The sequence below is a fragment of the Myotis brandtii genome, unplaced genomic scaffold (genome assembly GCF_000412655.1).
Source record: "Myotis brandtii unplaced genomic scaffold, ASM41265v1 scaffold529, whole genome shotgun sequence".
Classification (NCBI taxonomy): Eukaryota; Metazoa; Chordata; class Mammalia; order Chiroptera; family Vespertilionidae; genus Myotis; species Myotis brandtii.
In genome coordinates, this window is record NW_005369934.1 from 305,919 (window position 1) to 329,608 (window position 23,690).

The window sequence follows — 23,690 nt, forward strand, 5'->3', positions numbered from 1 at the left end:
AGTCCTGCCGCCTTTCATGCTGGATGTTATGTGGGCACTGGTTTTGGCTGCGGTGCTCCCAGCTGTGGAGCCCAGCCTGGGTTCCAGGCCTCTATCTTCTGAGGGAACAGACCCGCCCGCAGCTGGGATCTCCCTCCTCATTCTCGGCCTGGCACTCCTGGAAGCTGGATCAGTTCCAACCTCACCCTTCCTACGGGTCTCCAGGTGTTTTCTGTCCTTTCTTGATCTAAGTCTCCTCCTCAGCTGGACCTCAGTTAGTAAGCCCAGGTGAATGTTCTCTAATTTAGTTTTATTTCCAGTCTGGCCCTGGCAGGAGGTCTGCCTCTTCGGCTGCCATTTTTTCTCCTTCTCTATAATTTCTATTTCTTTTCACATCCAATCCATTCCGTAATTCATTATTCAGTTGGTTCTTGAGAAGCTAATATGTGCCTGGCACTGTTCTACTGAGATAAAAATAGTAAACAGATTTCTTAAAAATTCTTTCCCACCTGAAAGTGACATTCTAGTGAAGGGAGAAAATAAGCAAGTAAGTAAATACACAGACTGTCAGGTGGTGACTAGCTCCAAGGAGAATAAATAAAGAGGAAAGGATGTTAGGGAATATAGACGTGGCAGGCAGATGCAATTTTAAACAGAGCTGTTAGTGAAGGTGGGATAGGGAAGGCATATCGTCAAGATAACATTTAAGCAGAAACTGAAGCAGATCAGGGAGTGTGTCCCCAGAATGTCTGGGAGAAAAACATTCACGGAAGGGTTCCAGCGAGTGCAAAGATCCTGAGGTGGGAGTGAGTCTAGCAGGTTCAACAAACAGCAAGGCCAGTGAACACGTGGCAGAAACGAGGGCTGGTCTGCCTAGAGCAGTATAGGCCACTTTTAGTTTAAATTATGAGACGAGAGACTACTGGACAGTTTTAAGCCAAAGAAGACATGATCTAACTTATGCTTTAAATGGCTCACTCTTGCTCCTCTGTGGAGAGTAGATGCAAGGGGACAAGAGTAGAAGTGTCAGACCAGTTGGAAGGTTATTACAACCCAAGTTGAGATAATGATGGTTTTAGATCAAGAGGCTGGCTGTGGACACAGTAAGAAGTGGTAGGATTTTAAATACACATTTAAAGGTAAAGCCAATATAATTTACAATAGTCAAATCCTGTTGATTCTATGTCCAAATATGTCTCAAATCCATCCACTTCTCACTGCCACCCCCAATTCCACACCCTCATCAGTTCCTGCCTGCATTACTATTATAATTGCTTACCTGTTGCCATTCTTGTCCTCCATTCTCAACAATGTACCCAATAATCTTACAAAAATGTAAGTTAGATCACATCCCTCCTCTGTTTTACATCAATGGCTTCCCCTGTACTTAGAATGAAATATAGATGCCTCATTATTTCCTTCAAAGTCCTAAATGACACACTTCCCACCTGCCTTTTCAAATTCATCTCATTCTGATCTTCTCTTTACATACTAAATGTAAACTCTCCAGTTTCAGGGTTTCTGCATTAGCTCGTACTCTGTAAAATCATCCCCTGATATTCACACTTCAGATCTCAGCAATAATGTTACCTCCTCATGGATACCCTCCTAGAGTAATTATCTAAATTGGCCCTGCTCCAGCTACCCTGTGTCATAACAGCCTTAATAGTTCCTTCATAGCACTTACCACAGTCTGTAACTATCGTGCAAGGCCCCTCTCCCCACTATAACCATTCCACTACAGCCACAATTGTTGTCTGTCTTGTTATCTACTATGCTTAGTGCCTAGAACTCAGTTTGGCACCTTGTAGGCACTCAAAAGATACTTGTTTTTAGAAAATAAATCCATCATTCCTTCTTCTCTTCCCTCCTCCCCTCCCCTCTCTGGCTCATCACCTTACCACTTCCTTGACTATCCCTCATGTTCCTGGCATCCCAGTCTTTCTATTTCACTCACCCAACAACACCTGACTTTGCATCAACCCAGATATCTATCATTTCAGGCCAAAGGACACAATATTTGGTTTGGAGGAACAACTAAAATATAATTTTCTAAAAACAAGTATCAGATGCACTCAAAAGGGAAAAAACTACGGTATATATGCAACTTCATTTTTTATAAACCTAATGGTAACCACACACAAAAACCCCCAAACCAAGACATATAGCTTAAAAAAAGAGGAAACAGAGGAAAGATGTATGGAATACCACCAAACAAAGACAGAAATATAAAGGAAAAGAACCAATGGAGGCACAGGCTACTGGAAAACAAAAGATAAAATGGCCATAGGAAGTCCTCACGCATCAATAATTACCCTAAACGTAAATGGTCTGAATTCACCAATAAAGCAGCACAGAGTAGCAGAGTGGATCAAAAAACAAAACTCAACCATATGATGCCTACAACATACACATCTAAGCTGCAAAGACAAAGGTAGATTCAAAGTAAAAGGGTGGAAAATGATTCTCCAAGCAAATAACATCCACAGAAAAGCAGGTGTAGCCACACTTATATCTGACAAAATGGATTTCAAGATAACAAGAGAGAAAGATGGACACTTTATAATGATAAAGGAAACACTACTACATCAAGAAAACATATCTTAACATATATATGCACCCAATCAGGGAGTACCAAAATATATTAAACAGCTACTCACAGAACTCAAGGGAGAAACAGATCAAAACACAGTCATAGTTGGAGACCTTATACTCCATTGACAGCTCTAGACAGATCAACCAAACAGAACATCAATAAAGACATATCGACCTTAAATGAAAGACTAGACCAAATGGACATAATTGACATTTACAGAACCTTTCATCCCAGAACATCAGATTATACATTCTTCTCCAGTGCACATGGAACATTTCTCAAGGATAGACCATATGTTGGATCAAAAAACTAGCATGAACAAATTCAAGAAGATTGAATTCAAGCATATTCTTTGACCATGATGCCTTAAAATTAGACATCAATTGCAAAAAGGAAGTAAAGAAACCCACAAATACATGGAGATTAAACAACATACTACTAAAAAATGACTGGGTCTAAGAAGAAATAAAAGATGAGATAAAAAATATATACAGACACAAATGAGAATGACAATACAACATATTAAAACCTCTGGGATGCAGTGAAAGCAGTAATAAGAGGGAAGTTTTTATCGTTACAGGCCCATCTCAAGAAACAAGAAATTCCAAGTAAACAACCTAACATCATATCTTAAAGTACTAGAAAAAGAAAAACAAAGGCAACCCAAAGTTAGCAGAAGAAAGGAAATAATAAAAATTACAGCAGAATTAATGAAATGTAGAACAAAAATACTATACAAAAAAAATCAATAAAATAAAGAGCTGGTTCTTTGAAAAGATTAATAAAATTGACAAACCCCTGGCTAGACTCACTAAGGAAAAATGGAAAAAGATCCTATAAACAAAATAAAAAATGTGAGAGAAGTCACCACAGATATCATAGATATACAAAGTGTCATACTAGAATATTATAAAAGACTGTATGTCACCAAATTCAATAACCTAGAAGAAATGGATAAGTTCCTAGAAATATAATCTCCCTAGACTAAATCATTAAGAATTGGAAGATCTAAATAGAATGATAAGCAGTGAAGAAATTGAAACAACCATAAAAAAATTCCCCCAAAACAAAAGTCCAAGACCAGATGGTTTCACCAGTGCATTCTACCAGGTGTTCAAAGAAGATTTAAAACCCATCCTTGTCAAACTTTTCAAAAAAATTTGAAGAAGAGGCAATACTTCCTAACATTCTATGAGGCCAATGTAACTCTGATACCAAAACCTGGTAAAGATAACACAATAAAGAAACTACAGACCAATATCTCTAATGAATACAGATGCAAAAATCCTAAACAAAATACTAGCAAATCGAATACAACAGTACATCCAAAAAAATAATACATCATGATCAAGTGGGGTTCATTCCAGGGGCACAAGGATGGTTCAACATACACAAATCAACTACATAATTCACCACATTAACAAAAGAAAGGATAAAAATCATATGATCTTATCAGTAGATGCAGAAAAAGCATTTGATAAGATACAACATCCATTTATGATTAAAACACTCAATAAAATAGGAATAGAAGGAAAGTACCTCAACATAATCAAGGCCATATATGATAAACCCTCAGCTAATATCATACTCAATGGTGAAAAAAAAAGACTCTCCTCTAAGATCAGGAACAAGAAAAGGATATTCACTCTCACCACTCTTAATACAGTGCTGGAAGTCCTAGCCAGAGCAATAAGACAAGAAAAATAAATGAAAGGCATCCAACAGGGGAAGAAGAAGTCAAACTGTCACTTTTTGTGGACCACGTGATTCTATATAGAGAAAACCCAAAGATTCCACCAAAAAACTTTTAGAAACATTAAACAAATACGGTCAAGTTGCAGGATACAAAATCTATGTGCAAAAATCCATTGCCTTCCGGTATACTAACAACAAAACTTTAGAGAAAGAAATGAAAAAAAAAATTCCTTTTGCAATTGCAACCAAAAGAATAAAATACCTAGGAATAAACTTAACAAAGAATTACAAAGCATTATTAAAAGAGATTTGAAAAAGACACAACAAAATGGGAAAATACCCATGTTCATGGGTTGAAAGAACCAACATAGTTAATATGGCCATATTACCTAAAACATTATACAGATTTAATACAATCCCCCATCAAAATCCCAATGTCATTTTTTTTAAGAAAAAAGAATGAGAAATCATCAGATTTGTATGGAACCACAAAAGACCCCAAAGCAATCCTGAGAAAAAAGAATGAAGCTGGAGGTATCACACTACCTGACTTAAAATTATACTGCAGAGCTACAATAATCAAAATAGCATGGTATTGGCAGAGAAACAGACACACAGATCAATGGAACACAATAGAGAGCCCAGCTATAAAACCACATGTATATGAACAGATAATTTTCGACAAAGGAGCCAGAAACACACAATGAAGTAAAGATAGTCTCTTCAATAAATGGTGCTGGGAAAACTGGAAAGCCACATGCAAACAAATGAAACTGGATTACAGTTTGTCCCCATGTACAAAAATTAATTCAAAATGGATAAAAGACCTAAATATAAGATCCAAAACAATAAATTACATAGAAGAAAATATAGGCACCAAACTTATGGATCGTGGTAGTAGAGAACATTTTGTGAACTTGACCCCAAAGGCAAGGTAAGTAAAGGCAAAAATAAATGAATGGGACTATATCAAACTAAAAAGCTTCTGCACAGCAAAAGAAACTGTCAACAAAGAAAAGAGGCAGCCAACCATATGGGAGGTGATATTTGCAAACAGTAGCTCTGACAAAGGTTTAATTTCCAAAATATATAAATAACTCATAAAACTCAACACCAAACAAATAAACAATCCAATCAAAAAGTGGGCAGAGGCCCTAGTCAGTTTGGCTCAGTGGACAGAGCGTCGGCCTGTGGACTGAAGGGGCCCAGTTTTTATTCCAGTCAAGGACACATGCCCAGGTTGCACGCTCGATCTCCAGTTGGGGGCGTGCAGGAGGCAGCCAATTAATGATTCTCTCTCATCATTGATGTTTCTCTCTCTCTCTCTCCCTCGTCCTTCCTCTCTGAAATCAATAAAAATATATATATTTTTTAAAAGTGGGCAGAGGACCTGAAAATATACCTCTCCCAAGAAGACATATAGGTATATGACAAGATGTTCAACCTCACTGACAATTAGGGAAATGCAAATCAAAACTATAAAGAGCTACTACCTCATACCTGTTAGAGTGGCCATTATCAACAAGACAAGCAATAAACAAGTGTTGGAGAGGTTGTGAAAAAAAGGGAACCCTCACTTACTGCTGATGGGAATGTAGACTACTACAACCACTATGGAAAGCAGCCTGGTGATTCCTCAAAATTAAGAATAGAGCTACCATATAACCCAGCAATTCCTCTCCTGGGTATATACCTGAAGAACTCGAAATCATGTATTCACGAAGATATATGCACCTCTTTGTTCATGGCAGCATTATTCACAGTGGCCAAGACATGAAAACAACTTAAGTGTCCTGCAATAGAGGACTAGATAAAGATGTGGTGGTCCATATACACAATGGAATACTACTCAGCCATAAGAAAGGATAAAATAACACTATTTGCAACAACATGGATGGGATCTTGGAACATTATGCTATGTGAAATAAGTCAGTCAGAAAAATCTAAAAACCATATGATTTCACTCATATGTGGGATATAAAACTAACACCCATGAACACAAACAGCAGTGTGGTGTTGCCAGAGGGAAGGGGGTAGGAGGGAGAGGGGATCCTAAAATAAGGTGACAGGAGATTTGACTTTGGGTGGTGGGCACACGGTACAATATACAGATCTTGTAACATAGAAACCCATACCTGAAACCTATATGTTCATGTTGACCAATGTCACCCCAATCAATTTAATAAATAAATATTTTTTATAAATAAATAGGTTATATAAAGTTTGGTTATAAAATCTGGAAATTAATATACCAGGCAAATATCAATCCAAATAAGCTAGAGTAGCTCATCTTATTAATACAGGTTAAAAAGAAAATCCAGGCAGAAAAATATAAGGGACAAAGGGTATTATATATCATCAGAATAATCATCAGCATAAGTGCTTCTGACAATATACCCTCAAAATACATGCAGCAATAATTAATGAAACATGGAAAAAATCAGATAAATAAACCATTGAAAGTGAATGTTCTATCATATCCCTCTCAAACACTGAAAAAGCAAGCAGACAAAATAAGCTAAGATACAGAAGATTTGAACAACATGGTTAATAAAGCTCAAACTAGCAAATAATACAAACTTTGATAACCAACAGGGACCACATTATTTTCAAGCACAGATATAACTTTTATGAAAACTAACTATGTACTAGGCCTCAAAAATTCTCTCCATATAAAGATATGATCTTTGTTCTCTAAGCATGATGTAAAAAATTATTGACAAGGGGAAAAATATAATATATAGGACAAGATGAAAATATAAGGCAATAAAGAAATACTTAGAATCAAATGGAGCTAACTGTTCAACTTAAGAAATTGGTAACAAAAAAAAGCAAACAGAATAGAGGAGAAGGAGAAGAAACAAAACAGTACTATACGGGCAGAAAATGCTGGGGAAAAGTTGAGAATATAAACTAAACCAAATCCTAGCTCTTTTGAAAAGATTAGTAAAATAGACATTCCTCTAGCAAGATTAATCAGAGAAAAATAAACAAAAAGGCAAATAAACAGAATATAAAATGAAAAGGGAGAAAAAATAACAGTATTTTTTAAATCATGGAATAATGTTATTAAAAGCTATATGCAACAAGTATAGTCTCAAAACAGCCTAATACAGAGAAACATGGGAATAGTCATGTATCACTGATGAAAATTTACACAATCATAAGAGCCATTCTGGAGAGTGTACTCTCCAGACATACTGAAATCAAACATGCACATGCTCTAATACCCAGCAATCTTACTTCCAGGTAATTGGGTCCTTTTAATTTACATTATTCTAAAAATAAATGTTCCCATTTATAATGAAGGTAGAAAATCAGTATAATTAAACCAGTAACGAAGAAGTGTCATACTCAACAAGAAGCTGGGAATCAAAGGTCACAGGTACAAAGCTCTAACTGGGAATTTGTATGCCATACTTTTGATTCACCAATTCAAATATTTTTTGACTGTGTCTTTGTACAAGGTACTGTGCAGAAAAACAAATATCATACCAGCACTCAAGAAGCTCTAAATCTAGTGAACTTCAATTATCCTTTTGTATGCTTTAAAAATTCAGCTCAAAAAAACCTGTCTCTCTCTGTTCATTTAGCCCTAATCTCGCCTTAATGAAGGGATCACATGAGTAAGTGATTTGAGATAAACACTGAATATAGGAATAACTGTGAAAAAAGAGGTCAGGAGAAATGGTACTATATTATCTCAAAACTGACATGTTTTCTTTAGTGAGGGAGCTCCACAGAAGATGCTCAAATATTAAGCATCCCCATGAAAGCTTAGTTCTCGTATGGAAACTTGGGTAAGATACAAATCAACTCTGCTCAAAATCCTTATGTGATTAGGTATGTATTTGTAGGAACAAAGAAAAGGGGGTAGAAAAATATATATTGAACGACGAGTGTTGGTTACTTCAATGAGAAAGCATGGTAGGAGTGGAGGGGATATATATCATAACTTCCTTCTTTTTGACTTGTTACAATGAATATAAATTATTTCTGTAATTTAGTAGGACACCCATGGTGTGTGTAAATTAAATGAAATGGTCTATGTAAACTTCTTAATAAATGTCTGGCACTTGGTAATACTCATGTAACTTACTGATAGACAAAAACTGAACTAGAGAAAGTGCTGAGGATGCAGGAAGGATCCAAGCCCAGGGATGAGGTCATTGCAGTTTTCTCTGGCTATTTTTACAAAGAGCCATAACTGAGAACACAAGATGGATGATTAGATTATTACATTTTCAATTAAAAATAGCCCGGCCTGTGTGGTTCAGTGGTTGAGAGTTGACCTATGAACCAGGAGGTCACAGTTCAATTCCCAGTCAGGGCACATGTCTGAGTTACGGGCTTAATCCCCAGTGTGGGGCATGCAAGAGGCAGCTGATCAAAATGAATCTCTCTCATCACTGATGTTTCTATCTCTCTCTTCCTTCATCTTTGAAATCAATAAAAATATATTTAAAAATAATAATAATAGATGCTGCCCTGGCTAAGTGGCTCAGTTGGTTGGAGAGTCATCCTGAAGAAAAACAAATATCATACCAGTAAAAAAAAAAAATTGAATTGGTGAATCAGAGCTATGGCATATAGATTTATCATCTTTACCAGCGAGGCTGAGCATGGGTTTGACACCGTCAAAGGCATATAGAACATGCCTTTAGTTGATGCATGTAAGGAAGTTTTAGAAAAAGGGAAAGTTTATACAGAGTATCTATATTTTTATATAGGATCTGATGTTGTGGGTTGAATTGTGTCCTCTAAAAAGACATATTAACATCCTAACCCTTGGTGCCTGTGACTGTGACCTTATTTGGAAATAGGGTCTTCGTAGCCGTAATCAAGTTAAGATGAGATCATAAGTCCAATTCTAAATCCAATAGGTGGGTGTCCTTATGGAAAGATGAAAATCTGGATACAGGTACACAGGCAAGGGGGTACCGCCATGTGAAGTAATGCACCTATAAGTCAAGGAGTGCCAAGGACTGCTGGCAAGAGAAGATGCTTTCCTAGATCCTTCAGAGGAAGGCTGTGTGACCCAGCTCACCCTGGACTCTGGACTACTGGTCCCCAGAATGGTGAGAGAACAAATTTCTGTTATTTAAGTCACACAGTTTGTGATACCACAGCCCTAGGAAATGAATACACCTGGTCATAAATGAATCACAGGTTGGCTTTAAGCTAAATTTAGGTGGGTGGATTTTTGGACTCCCTGCCCAGCATTTATTCCACTGCATGAAGACTTTCCCCTAAGATCTATATTTGAATTAGGTCAGTAAATGGAATTGTAAGTATAAAATAATCCTATATAATAAAAGCATAATATGCAAATCGACCTAAAGGTGGAACGACCAGTTGGCGGGGGGGTGGGACCAGTGAGCAGGCAGTGCCAGGCCAGCCAAGGCATGTGCCAGCGGGCAGAGGGAGGGGACAGTGATGGGGGGCAGTGGCAACCAGCGGCAGTGGCAGGGCAATGGGGGGCAGGGCTGTGATCAGCTGCCCAGTCGCCTCTTGCAGAGGGAGGCTGGTGGCGGCAGCAGCAGCGGGGTGATGGGGGCAGCACCTACCCCTGATCGGCCAGCCTGGTTGCCTCCCGCAGCGGGAGGCCAGACTATGGCTTAGACCCGCTTCCCCTGGGACATCCCCTGAGGGCTCCCGGACTGTGAGAGGGCACAGGCCAGGCTGAGGCACCCCCCCCCTCCAGTGCACGAATTTCGTGCACTGGGCCTCTAGTATTAAATAAAAATCAAACCATAGTAAAGATGTATTGGTTTTAATCATGTGAAATTTTATATGCATATACTAAAAATGATGAAACCCCGAATGAGACTGATGGAAAACAACTGGCATTAAAATCTTCCACGTTTGTTTTTCCTATGAAGTTGCTTGAACATATAATACAGAAAATCAACAAAATCTGCTCTTCCATGTGTGCCTGTACTAGGCTAATTAAGGGTTAAGAAAAAACAATAAATATAAAACACCTGTTCAAGGCTGAGTGCAGCTGTGCCAGGTTAAGATAAAGACCCCGTCCTTCATAAAATTCTCAGCTCTTTCAGAGCTGGTGGAACTGGTTGAGTTTCTCTGCTATATCAAGGGATGAAACTTCTGCAAGTTAAAAAGCTTGAGGGCAAGTTCATGCCTCTGCAGAAATCTTTTCTTAAAATTAGCACTTATACATTATAACAAACATTATTTAAATTTTTCTGTCAACCACAAGAATTAAATCCTGAGAGATCCCTTTACAGTACATCTATCACTTTCAGTCCAATAAAACCACTTCAGAATCTCTCTCCTCTTGTTCCTATCCTCAGGTCTGGGGACGATACTGCTACTGAAGGAGGAGCCGGAATCCACGCACACACCTCACTTAGATGCTATGACCTGCAGAAATCACCAGGCATGGGCATGGAGTGCAGGCCTCGTCCCTACAGAGACTGGGGACTCGCAGGAATCACTTCCTTTCCAGAGACAAGTTGAGAAAAGACTCACTAGGTCTACATAGTCTATACTCAAACCCAAAGCTGAGATTGGAGAAGATACCGTTTCTACCTGGTCCCGCAGTTCTTTCATTTTTATAATGAAGTTACCTAGTCTCCTAACCCAGAAGACAGCAGAAGGAAATGTTGATCAAGGTTTTCGGAAACTGTATTTAAAAAGGAAATGGTTTATAAATACAATTAACACTAGTGTTAGTTTCTTTATTTAAAGTGTTTATTTTTTTAAAATGTAGAAGAGTTTATCAACTGGTTTCTCTTAAAAGCACTGCTTTGATTTTAAATTACATAATAACAGCCTCCCTTGTTCTCTTTCATTTTGAAACTCTACTAATAAAGTATCCTGACTCAAGAATCTAGGAAAATACTTGAAATGACTACAATACAATCAGATCATAATATTATTAAATTTAAGGGTAACAAATTGATCCATAGTTTATTCAAACCTTCCTAACTACTACACATAAAAAAAAGTCAGTTCGCTAAAATGGCTGATCTCATTCTTGGCTTCCAGCTATAGTCTCAAGAGTTTAATAAGGACATCTATTGAGATTTCTTTAATATGCCAGTCACTCTATTAAAGATTTTGCATGTATTATCTCATTTAATCTTTGCAACAAGTCCAAGTAGTAGTAGTTATTATTATTATTTTATTATGTTAGTAGTGGCCCAGTGCATAGATTTGTGCACATTGAAAGAAAATTAATTAGTAGGTGGCCGGCAGGGCAGGACTGAGCGAGACGGGGCCGGACACACCCTGGAGCCAACCTCCGGTGGTCCCTCCCCGCTGGCCGCACCTGCAGTGGTGCCGGGGGTCGAAGGGTGTCTGTGGAGTGAGCAGAGTTCCTCCAACAGATGGCGTCCCTTGTCCTGGCCTACGGGGATTGGGCCAAAACCAGCAGTCCGACATCCCTCAAGGGGTCCCAGAGTGCAAGAGGGCACTCTGCAAAGTTGCTGTCACTTGGCAGCTCCTGTGTTGAGCGTCTGTCCCCTGGTGGTCAGTGCGTGTCATACCTACCAGTCGCTTGGCCGGTCGCTTAGCCTTTCATACATATAGATTATTGGATTGTTATTGTTATTCTCTTTTTTACAGATGAGGAAACAGGGCATAGAGAAGTTGAGTAACTTGCCCAAGATCATTCATTTAGTATGTGGAGAGCTAGAGCTGGACCCCAGACAGTCTGGCTCTAATGCCCATGAGACCACCATGACTGGTATTCTCTGCTATAGCCACTCAGTGGGCTCCTCCTTCTCTCTCTAAGTCAGGTTCATTGCTATGTTCCCAAACCATAAATTCAAACTCACATCTCTCATCATTTTCACTGCTTCCCTGGTCCTCCCAAGTCTTCTGGCACACATTGCTAGCCTTCTTTTGATGTAGACCAAGACATTGGTGTCTCGTCCTGAAAAGGAAGATATAGAACACCAAAATTAAAAAAAAAAAAAAAGAAACAAGAGCTTTCAGCTGATCAGCAGGAAGAAATACAGAGGCCCATTTGCCAGGCCTTTGAGGTAAAATCTCAGATAGAAAAGACTGCTCCTTAGTTTTTCCTTACTTCCAGGAAAACTGACAGCTCTGCTAACAGAGTAAAGTCAAAGTCCTTAGAACTTCCAAAGGTCAAATCATGTGACTGACTCTCTAATCCATGCTTTTGAGTTAGGATGTTCAGTATTTGATAAATAAAATCATCTGCCACCAAGTGCTGGGAAAACGAACATACCCACAATGCATGCGGTTTACAAGCAAGAATTCCACATTCTGCAAGTGTGCATACTTTTGGTAAAGAAGCAAGAGGTGAATCTCAGGTTGCATCCTAATGAACATTTTTTTCCTTCTTGACATTAAGTCTGGAGAAGCCTCATTTTGAACTTCTGTTTTATATTATTCTTTCCCAAACATTAGTGACATCATAATCATCTCCAGGTCCCCAAAGCAGTCGATTTTAGATGGCAATGTAATACATTCCAGATATGACAACACAGTATGCAACAAAATGAAAAACTTACCCTAGTGTTAGAGAAAGCACTGACAAGCTAAACAGTTATAATAATAGTCACCAAAATGGCTCTTAAAAAGTACATTAACAACTTCTTATCTTAATCTTTTATTTAATTATATGTCCTTTTGGGTATGTTTCCAGACCAGTGAGAACATGCATGTGCTTAATCCTCAATAAAATTACCATGTTTGTGAAAAATATGACACACCTGTTATAGATTAAGTACATGTACAATATGCAGCTATTAAAAGATGTTAAGGCTAAAGTCCTAACTTCTCAAGTTTTAAACAATGAGAACAAGATGTGTGCTGAAAATCTGCCAAGTACCTACAAATTATTTTAAAGATGTGATTATATTTTTTGGATATATTAAGGCAATAGGTTGAAAGGATTTAATATACAGAAGAAAAGAAATAAAGAAAATTTCTTAAATTATATTATAGGCTATGTAATTTTATGTATTAATCCTCATTTAGTTCACAAAATGACACTTACTAATATGTCTTCAAAATTTCTCATACATATCTTTTAAAAGCAAGATACATCTGGTGATTAGATACTTAATTTACATATACTTACTGCAAAATATAAATAAAAACCTATATATTAATGTGAAACTACTCATGTATACACAGGCCATAATGAGTAATTACTCAGTCACAGGGAGTAATGCACTCGGTTTCTGCACCAAATCCAAGTGTAACACTAATATTTAATTTTATAATCGCAAATATGAAGGAGATACACTCTTATGCTCCAAGTGGCACGAGGGAGAAATGAGGTGAGAGAAATTCCACCTTAAGGAAACAACCCAAAGTCAGGATGGACGATGAAAACACTCTCTCTCACGAGGATTACTAAATTTCAGTTTAAACAATCAAGAAACTGACAAGTTTGGGGGGGGGGCGGGGGGACTTCAGAAACGATTTTGTAGTCCTGTTTTTATACCATTCCCCCAAAATATTACTGACTCTCAGTTCAGTGTACTGCAGTTAAAGGTCTCGTTTTAAAGTTATCTTAAATAAAAGAAGTCATCATTTTTAAAGTGAAAATAAGATAAATTAGGAACTCTTCCTCTTCCTCTTTCTCTCTGGAAGTCAACACCAATGCTTCCTAAATAAGAGCTAAATACTGAGACAATCACCAATAACTGTTATTTTCTTAATGGTCCTATTTCAGCCCATGCTATAAAAGACCCATAAAATAAAACCTTTGATAACATTAACATTAATTTAAGTGCTATTTCCCAATTAGGACTTAAAGTTATGGGGCAAAGAAGCACTTGGTAAGTTAATTATGTACTGCACTTTTATAGGAAGGAAAAAACAAGAATAAAAAAAAAGGCAAAAACCAGTATTTATCCCCATCTAGGAGAATCATATTTTGAACTGGCCTGAAAATTTGCTCTGATTAATCATGTGACAATTCTGATCCCCAACACCTCAACCTGGAGGAAACCTTACTGTGTTGGGCTTCATACTGGGATCCATGATGCTGTAGCTGCAGACTTAAAGTTATGGGGCAAAGAAGCACTTGGTAAACAGAAATATGAAAAAAATTCTAGGGAGAAAAAAAAGGTTACCAGTAAACGTTATTACCATTTACTTTTAGAATTAGGAATCTATGGACAGAAAAGAGAATCTGAACATTAATCCGAACAGTAATGAAGCTGTAAGTTAATTATGTACTGCACTTTTATGGGAAGGAAAAAACAAGAATAAAAAAAAGGCAAAAACCAGTATTTATCCCCATCTAGGAGAATCATATTTTGAACTGGCCTGAAAATTTGCTCTGATTAATCATGTGACAATTCTGATCCCCAACACCTCAACCTGGAGGAAACCTTACTGTGTTGGGCTTCATACTGGGATCCATGATGCTGTAGCTGCTGAGAACGCCGGTAGCAGCCATCTCCAGCCTTCAGGGCCTGCTTAAATAGCTTTTCTGCTTCAGCAATGGTCGTTGCTTCCTCTTCCGCCAAGAGAATATAAGCAGTTGCACACCTGTCCATTCAGATAATAGCCACCATTAATTACAAATTCAAGGACATTGTAATAACCGTAGGAGTGCATGCAGAAGGGCAAGGAGTTAACGCCAAAACATGCAGAGCGGCCAACTGGTTCATGCACCCATTTGTAGTTGTTGACACAAAGTAATGGTACAAAAGAAATGTGTGTATTTTAGCTTAAGAGATAGGATGCACAGTGTTAGGAGCACGGGGCTCACATGTGGACTCTGCCCCTTATTAGTGTGTCACTTTGGGCAAGTTATTACTCTGCCTCCCTGATGGAGAGAGAACAACATGGGATCTATTTGTTCACAATGTTGTTGTGCAGGTGAAGTAAGGGGATGCATGTAAAGTGCTCAGTACAGTAGCCAGCATGTGGTACATGCTCAATAATGTCAACTAACAATAGTGATAATAATAGCTGTTATTAAATATCTCCTTCCAACACTCAAAGTTAGAGGGACTATATATAAGTTTACTTCTGTTTACTAAATATAGAGTCTCTATTCTCAAACACAGATTCAGAAATCAAGTAAGTTACTCGCTGAAAAAAACAGCGCTCAACATCTCATTACCGTTAGCACTGATTTTCTATGTCAGAGAACACTAGAACCTCCAGGCATTGCTATTTCTGAAAAGCTCAAAATCTGATTCAGCCTCAGTAGCAAACAAGTGTTAAATCTCATGCCTTTAACAATAATAGCTACCACCTGTTGCTTAGTATACCTTAAGCCAGTGTTTCTCAACCTTGGCTGCTCATTAGAATCACCTGGGAATCTTTTTAAAATCCTGATTTCTGGGCCTCATCCTCCGGAAATTCTGTTTCTTTGTTACTAATGTTGTGGCCCCACCCCATAACAAAGAAACAGAATTTCCGGAGGATGAGGCCCAGAAATCAGGATTTTAAAAAGATTTTAAAATCTAATGTTGTTCCTCTAAGGTAGGAAGTCAGAAAGAATAAGCAGGTAACTAATGAACAAGGGGAACTCTTGGACATTTAAACCTTCTAAATCACTTAAGAACAATCCAACTGCCAAAGAAAAAGAGTGTAATAGAGAAATGTGGAGGCCAGAGCCGACCACACAGGCCTTCATCTGCACAGGTCCCTTTTGGTTCCTTCCTCTCCAAGGTCTCTCTTGTGGTCATTTCCCTACTTAATGGAACCTCCATCCGACCACAAGAGAGAAAATTAACAGAAAGTAAAACCAAATGCTACTTTTACTATTCATAAACTGCATTAGCCAGCTAGGAAAAGGAGGCTGAACTGATGGCTAATGTGAGGTTTTAGGTTACTAGTTCATCTTAGCCTTGAGGAGGGGTCTTACAAGTCCTTAGCCAGTCCATCCAGTTTCAGGCAGGACTGGTCAATGAAGCTTAAACAGAATGTGGTGCGATAGGGATGGAAACGCCCAGAAAAAAGCTGTAAACCAATTACTCTGGAGGGCAATAGATATAACCTGGCAAGAGCAATGATGATACCGAAACTGCCCAATAATTCACTAGAGAAAAGAATGGTATAGGCATTAGGAAGCAATACTTAAGGCTATATGGGTCAAGGGTAATGAAGTGAAAATTGAGATTATAATACGAGTGGTAGATACAGTATCTGAGGAATTAGCTGTAAGATTATAGTTGGTGGACTGCAAACTCAAGACAGGTTGGAGCTAGCTTGCTTGCTTTGGTCATTTATATTACAAACTAGTGCCCTGGTGCACGGATTCGTGCACATTGTAAGGAAATTAGTTAGAAGGTAGCCGGCAGGGCAGGACTGAGCAAGACAGACTAGACAACCCTGGAGCCAACCCCCCACAGTCCCTCCCCAACTGGCTGCACCTGGGGTGGTGCCGCGGCTCGAAGGGTGGCTGCGGAGTGAGTAGGGTCCCTCCGGCAGGTGGGGTCCCTCGGCCTGACCTGCAGGGATCAGGCTGAAACCAGCTCTCTGACATCCCCTAGGGGTCCCGGATTGCGAGAGGGCGGTTCTCAGGTGATGCACCCCCAAATCAGGCTCCCTCCTCTCTGGTTCTGGGGTGCGTCACCCAAGAAGCTTCTGTGTTGAGTGCCTGCCCCCTAGTGGTCAGTGCAAGTCATAGCTACCTGTCGGAGCATCTGCCCCCTGGTGGTCAGTGCACATCATAGCTACCTGTCGGAGCATCTGCCCCCTGGTGGTCACTGCACATCATAGCTACCGGTCGGATGGTCGCTTAGTCTTTTATATATTACAAATAGTATTTTAGGAGGAGAGGCAGAGTAGCACTACTGGCCAAGAAAACATACATCTATGTGAAAATTTATGGGGTAGAAACATGCTAAGAGCTTGTGAGTGAAGGAGAAAAGAAAGAGCAATAGAAGTGCTAATGGTTGGGCAATACAGAACAGACTGCTCAGCTCAATGGAAGATACAGATGATGCATCCTTGTCACAACACAATACACATACAGATGTAAGAAAATGAGGTGATGGGGGTGTTGACCATCCAGATATCTGATAGAAGTCTCATTTGGTTAGAAGTAGAGCACCCGACAGGTTCTTGACTTACTTTGGTAACAATTTTATCTCCCAGATGGTAGAGGAAGCAATTAGGGGAACTTCAACTCTGGACCTAATTCTGACCAAGAAGAAAAAAATAGTTGGTGAAATGAAAATCGATAGGAACATTCAGAGAGAGTTACTGTGTCATTTGGAGTTTGGGGTAATCAAAGAGGGTAAGGTGAACTTCAAAAAATTCAAAGAAAAGAGGTATGATTCAATGACATGAGACGCAGGAGGAAAATGGTTTAAGAAGGTTGGGTAGTGTCCAAATGTCCAGCTGTAACTACAATCACTCTGAGCCTCTCAGGAAGAAAAGAGGAGTGACAATTAAGTAACCAATATGGCTGCACAGAGATCTCCACAAGGTCAGATTTTTAAAGGACATGTAAAAAAAGATGGAAACAGGGTGTGTAATGAAGGACTATAAAAGAGTGAAATGAGCTTATAAGAATAATGTCAGGAGAGCTAAAAGTTCAAATTAGCTTAAGCTTACAAAACAAAATAAAGACAAAACAAAAATTGCTAAAGACAGCCATTTATTCCCTGTTTTTAAATTATGTTTAAGGCCTTGTTACCATCCCCATTTCTCCAAAATCATCACAAAAATAAATAAATAAAACGACAAACAACAACACAACAACATTAAATCAAGGAAAGTTTATAGTTAGGAGCAGCAGATAAAGAGAAAGCAATATTTTCTAATTCCTATTTTGTTCCTGGCTTCTCCATTAAGGAGAATGATCGTCAGACTGAAAAAGGGAGAAGAAATTAAACTCTAAAATGGGTAAAAGGATGTCATAGCAAATAACTAATCTATCCTAAATTGACTACCATACTGGGATGGGCAAATCCCAGGAAGCCAACAAACATAGGCAGGCCAAGGAATAGTTAAGAACTCACAAAGAATGGGGAAGTACTAGAAGATGAGATGACCAATGTAGTATAAATGTTCAAAAGGGGGAAGAAGGTAGACTTCCCAAACTACAGAACAGTGATTTGGAAAGATATTCTAATGGATTATGAAAGGGATAGTCTTCAAGCATTTTAAAAAGAAAGTGAACACTGGAGCTAGCTTAAGTTCACTAAGACTACACAAATCAGTTTGCGCTAGCTAATTTACTCTAATAGACTTACTATCCATTAAAGATCCATAGCTACACTGGCATTCTTAAAATAAAAATGGAGGAGTATGGGCTGAATCATGGTGGCTTAGTAATTAACTGAACAATACCAAAGGATGATGATTTCTACATGTCATATCCCAGGGATCTAGCCCTGATGCTGCTATTTTTATCAGAAACATGGATGACACACAGAAGGCAGGCACATCAATTTTGTAGATGACAAGAAACTGGAAAATAAATATGTTGCACAACAGAATCAGAAACCACATAGATCAACAGGTTATAATGGCAGGATTTCCAACTCTCAAGTGAGTATTTTTTCTGAGATCGCTGAAGAAGATTCTGTAACCTTCTTCAGAAAAAAAATCATAAAATAGTTTAACAATGACCACTTGGCTGGGCGAGTGTCGAGGTGATTCAAGCACCAGATGGGTGGCGGAGCTAAATGACCTTTAAGATCTCTGCCAACCCTGAGCTTTTATGACTCCAACTTCAAGAATCTTTCTCATTTTCTGAGATCTCCAGAAGAGATTTCCCAGTCTTCCTTGGTAACCCATAGATTGTTTAACAACACCAAGCACAGCCTTTCCTCTTATCTTTGCCTTGATCTTGAAGTATTTTTAAAAGTGTAATTTTCTCACCTTAGGCTTTTATTATGTTTTCCCCACTAGCAGAAGTTCTATCTAGAAATTGTGATGGCACAGATGAGCATTCTACACCTGTAAAAGTTTCCCTGTCAAAATGTTTTAGGTATGTAAAGAACAGTATTTATTTTATGTACTTACAATATCCCATGGATAGCCCTTAAAGGATTTAATTTAGCATCACAGCAAACCACTGAATTGCTCTCTAAAATTACTAAAACCACCTTCACAAAGTCTTTTTATAAACTAATGTTCCCAAAATAATTCTCAAGTTCAAATGCATAGTTTAATATTAGTATCCTATCAATGGCAACTCTATACATTCAGCAAAGAATAAGTTTTCCCTTTTAAAAGCAAGATTTTCCCCACTTACTCATTTATTTCTAATGCTTCGTGAGCTGCCGAAATCCTAGCTTGGGGGTTTCTCTCTCTCCAGGCTTTCTGCATTACTATTTTAGAAAAAGAAAAAGAAAAAAAAGCAAGTCAATCAATACATATAATTAGGAAGACTCAGTATAGGACAACAGCTGAATTAGTAGCATTAGGCTTGGATTACAGGGGAATTTTTCACTACCAAGAGGATCAGTCCAATCCTCTAAAGTCACACAAACACATTCTAACTTGCTATTCAACTGTCCTCCAATTGCTGATATCAAAACTTTCTTATGCTCACAAAACTACAGATCTAAATCTTATAAACCACTAGACTTGTCTCAACAGACTTTGGTAGTAGTTTGTACATACTACCAATGCACGTTGTCATAGACTAATATGTGCATTAGCTATTTGTAATATGTTTCTTTTTAATGAAATACAAAGGTGAACCTTATGTGTGGAATGCTGGTATCTTCCACAAAATATTATAATATCATGCGTTTACATGGGGACCATGTTGGAAAATTCATTTAGTACTTACAGTTTGGCTAAAAACAGTGTTTCCAAATTCACTTTGTATAAATTTTTCTACGAGTGTATACAGGTGTAAACAAAACAGAGCTACAGATGTAAACAATACAGAGCTACTTGAAACACCAACACTAGACTTGTCTCAACAGACTTTGCAAGGAAAATAAATAAAATAAATCTTAAAGGCTAATTTGTCTTCTATAATCTTAGAAACAATCTTGATTAAGATTTCTTAATCAAGAAGAGGCACTCTAACAGACATTTAATATTTATTTTGCTCATTAATGCTGCTTGTTGTTAAAGAATATATATTGTACACATTTTGAGATGACATTGCTCTAATTTCTTCCTTCTACACAGACACAACATAATTTCTATTAGTTATTTCCCCAAACACTTGTCACAGGCTCTGGACATTAGTACATTTTAAAAACATCTGAAGAATTATCAGTTGGGTCAGGAAAAAGTACATTAGGCTTTTGCTTAACATGTGTACCTGTTTCCAGTGTTTGCTGCAAACCTAGTTTCCATATACCAAAGTAGTTTGTGAGTATATCGTGGGAAGCTCAATGCTTGAAATATTTTTTTTTTACTATGATGTTCCACCATGGCAAAGAGTACCATTTTAAAAAGAGTAACAATCTCCTTATTTAATTTGTTCTATAGTTTTTTATCTTCTAAGTTATTTTCTTAGGAGTATGTATATATTCCTTTTCTTAAAGATTTTTTTCACCTATTTACTTTATGTTTAGTAATATCAAAAATATCAGTAGGATTATTTATAACTCAAGCAGTGTCAAATGCATGCTCAACAAATTCTTTTCTAGGATGGAAAACAAATATGGATTCCAATTGAATGGGGATGCCCCCATTCAATTCTAATGAATCAATAAATAGACATATAAATCTCTATAATATACTCTTTAACCATTTGGATTCACTGACTCCCAATTTCTAACCAGAATATCATTAGGAAAACATGACCCTTCATTCTATCTCAACCAAGGATTTAATTCACTTCATATAAGATTTATAAATATTCAAAACATGTAAATCCAACCTTGGAATATTTAAAAATAATATTTTAAATTATAATGAGGGGACTTATTTCTACATCACTACCTCATTGTGATAAAGCCTTTATTTAGGTATCAGAATTCTGAGTTCCACTAGTCCAGCCTTGGACAAACTATGACCCGCGGGCCGGATCCGGCCCGTTTGAAATGAATAAAACTAAAAAAAAAAAAGACCGTACCCTTTTATGTAATGATGTTTACTTTGAATTTATATTAGTTCACACAAACACTCCATCCATGCTTTTGTTCCGGCCCTCCGGTCCAGTTTAAGAACCCATTGTGGCCCTGGAGTCAAAAAGTTTGCCCACCCCTGCACTAGTCAATCTCCAATTTAATTTTTGTGTTATTAAATAATTTTTCAATTACAGTTGACATACATTAGTATTTTAGTTTCAGGTGTACAGCTCCCTGATTAGACATTACATCATTTACTAAGTGATCATCACGATAAATCTCACACCCATCTGACACCCTACATAGTTATTAGAATATCATTGACTATCATATTCCCTATACAATTCTGTAACAACCAATGTGTACTTCTTTTTTTTTCTTTATTGATTAAGGTATTACATATGTGTCCTTATCCCCCCATTACCCCCCCACCCCCCGACATCACTCCCCGATACCCCCACCCTCCCCTACCTTCCCTCTGAGGTTTGACGGTCTGATCGATGCTTCTGTGTCTCTGGATCCGTTTTTGTTCATCAGTTTATGTTGTTCATTATATTCCACAAATGAGTGAGATTATGTGGTATTTATCTATGACTGGCTTATTTCGCTTAGCATAATGCTCTCCACTTCCATCCATGCTGCTGCAAATGGTAAGAATTCCTTCTTTTTTACCGCAGCATAGTATTCCATTGTGTAGATGTACCACAGTTTTTTAATCCACTCATCTGCTGATGGGCACTTAGGCTGTTTCCAGATCTTCGCTATGGTAAATTGTGCTGCTATGAACATACGGGTGCATATATCCTTTCTGATTAGTGTTTCTAGTTTTTTGGGATATATTCCTAAAAGTGGGATCACTGGGTCAAAGGGGAGTTCCATTTTCAGTTTTTTGAGGACACTCCATACTGTTCTCCACAGTGGCTACAATTTGTACCTCTTAATCCCTTCACCTTTTTCACCTCTCCTCATCCCCCCAACCTCCTCCCATTTGGCAACCATAAAAATGTTCCCTGTAACTATGAGTCTGTTTCTGTTCTGCTTGTTTGTTTGTTTTGTTTTTAAGATTCAGTTGTTGATAGATATGTATTTATTGCCATTTTAATGTTCATATTTTTCTTTTTTTCCTTCTTTTTTTTTTAAATCCTCAACAGAGGATATGTTTTTATTGATTTTTTTAGAGAGAGGAAGGGAGAGGGAGAGAAACATCGATGTGAGAGAGAAACATTGATTGGTTGCACCCCGACCAGGGATCAACTGGGGACCGAACTCAAAACCTGGTTATGTGTCCTGACCAGGAACTGACCCGAGAACCTTTGGTGCATTGGACGACGCTACAACCAACTGAGCTACACTAGCCTGGGCTGCTGCTTCTTTTTAAAAAAGACCCTTTGACATTTCATGTAATGAACTCCTTTAATTTTCTCTTATCTTGGAAGCTCTTTATCTGTCCTTCAATTCTACATGATACCTTTGCTGGGTAGAGCAATCTTCATTGTAGGTCCTTGCTTTTCATCACTTTGAATATTTCTCACCAATCCTCTCTGGTCTGCAAGGTTTCTGCTGAGAAATCAGCTGACAGTCCTATGGGAGCTCCCTTATAAGTAACAAATGGCTTTTCTCCTGCTGCTTTTAAGATTCTGTCTTTACCTGTTGGATTTTAATTATGATGTGTCTTGGTGTGGGTTCATCTTGTTTGGAACTCTGCACTTCCTGGGCTTGTATGTCTATTCTCCTCATCAAGTTAGGGAAGTTTTCTGTCGTTATTTTTTCAAGTTTTCAATTTCTTGCTCTCTCTCTTCTCCTCCCAGCACCCCCATGATGTGAATGTTAGAATGCTTGAAGTTGTCCCAGAGGCTCCTTAAACTTTTATATTTTTTAAATTCTTTTTTCTTTCTGCTGTTCTGATTGGATGTCTTTTGATTCTTATCTTCCAAATCTCTGATTTGATCTTGGGCTTTATCTACCCCATTGTTGATTCCCTGTAATTTATTCTTCATTTCAGTTAGTGTATTCTTCACTTTTGACTGGTTCTTTTTTATGTTTTCTATCTCCATTTTTATGCTTCCTATTCCTTGGTTGAAGTTCATCTACTCTTCCCCTAAGTTCATTGAGCATTCTTATAACCAATGTTTTGAACTCTACATCTAGTAGATTGCTTATCTCCATCTTGTTTATTTCTTTTTCTGGATTTTGTTCTAGACTTTCATTTGGGATGTGTTTCTTCGTTTCCTCATTTTGGCAGCCTCCTTTCGTTTGTTTCCATGTATTAGATAGAGCTGCTACACCTCCCATGCGTGGTAGGTGTTCTGTAGGATTCAGTGGCACTCCCTCCCTAATCACCTAATCTGGGCACTTGAGGTGCACCCCCAATGTAGTCTGTGTACACCCTCCTCTGGTAGTTGAGCCTTGACTGCTGTTGGCACATCAATGAGAGGGATTTTCCCCAGTCCAATTAGCTACAA

At 38.1% G+C, this 23,690-nt stretch overlaps 1 protein-coding gene across 11 annotated transcripts in view; it reads right to left on the minus strand.

The window, feature by feature from the left end:
• ST7 (suppression of tumorigenicity 7) overlaps positions 1–23,690 on the minus strand; it is a 239,917-nt gene that overhangs the window by 107,832 nt on the left and 108,395 nt on the right. For 8 of the 11 annotated variants that reach the window (XM_005877693.2, XM_014548928.1, XM_014548925.1 and 5 more), the window contains 4 exons: positions 19,446–19,521; positions 17,312–17,380; positions 14,616–14,770; positions 12,073–12,170 (listed from right to left, as the gene is read on the minus strand). In XM_005877693.2, the coding sequence (XP_005877755.1) occupies positions 12,073–12,170; positions 14,616–14,770; positions 17,312–17,380; positions 19,446–19,521 (398 nt within the window). The remainder of the gene's footprint in view (positions 1–12,072; positions 12,171–14,615; positions 14,771–17,311; positions 17,381–19,445; positions 19,522–23,690) is intronic. The other 3 variants (XM_005877698.2, XM_014548931.1, XM_014548929.1) reach the window with 1 other exon arrangement.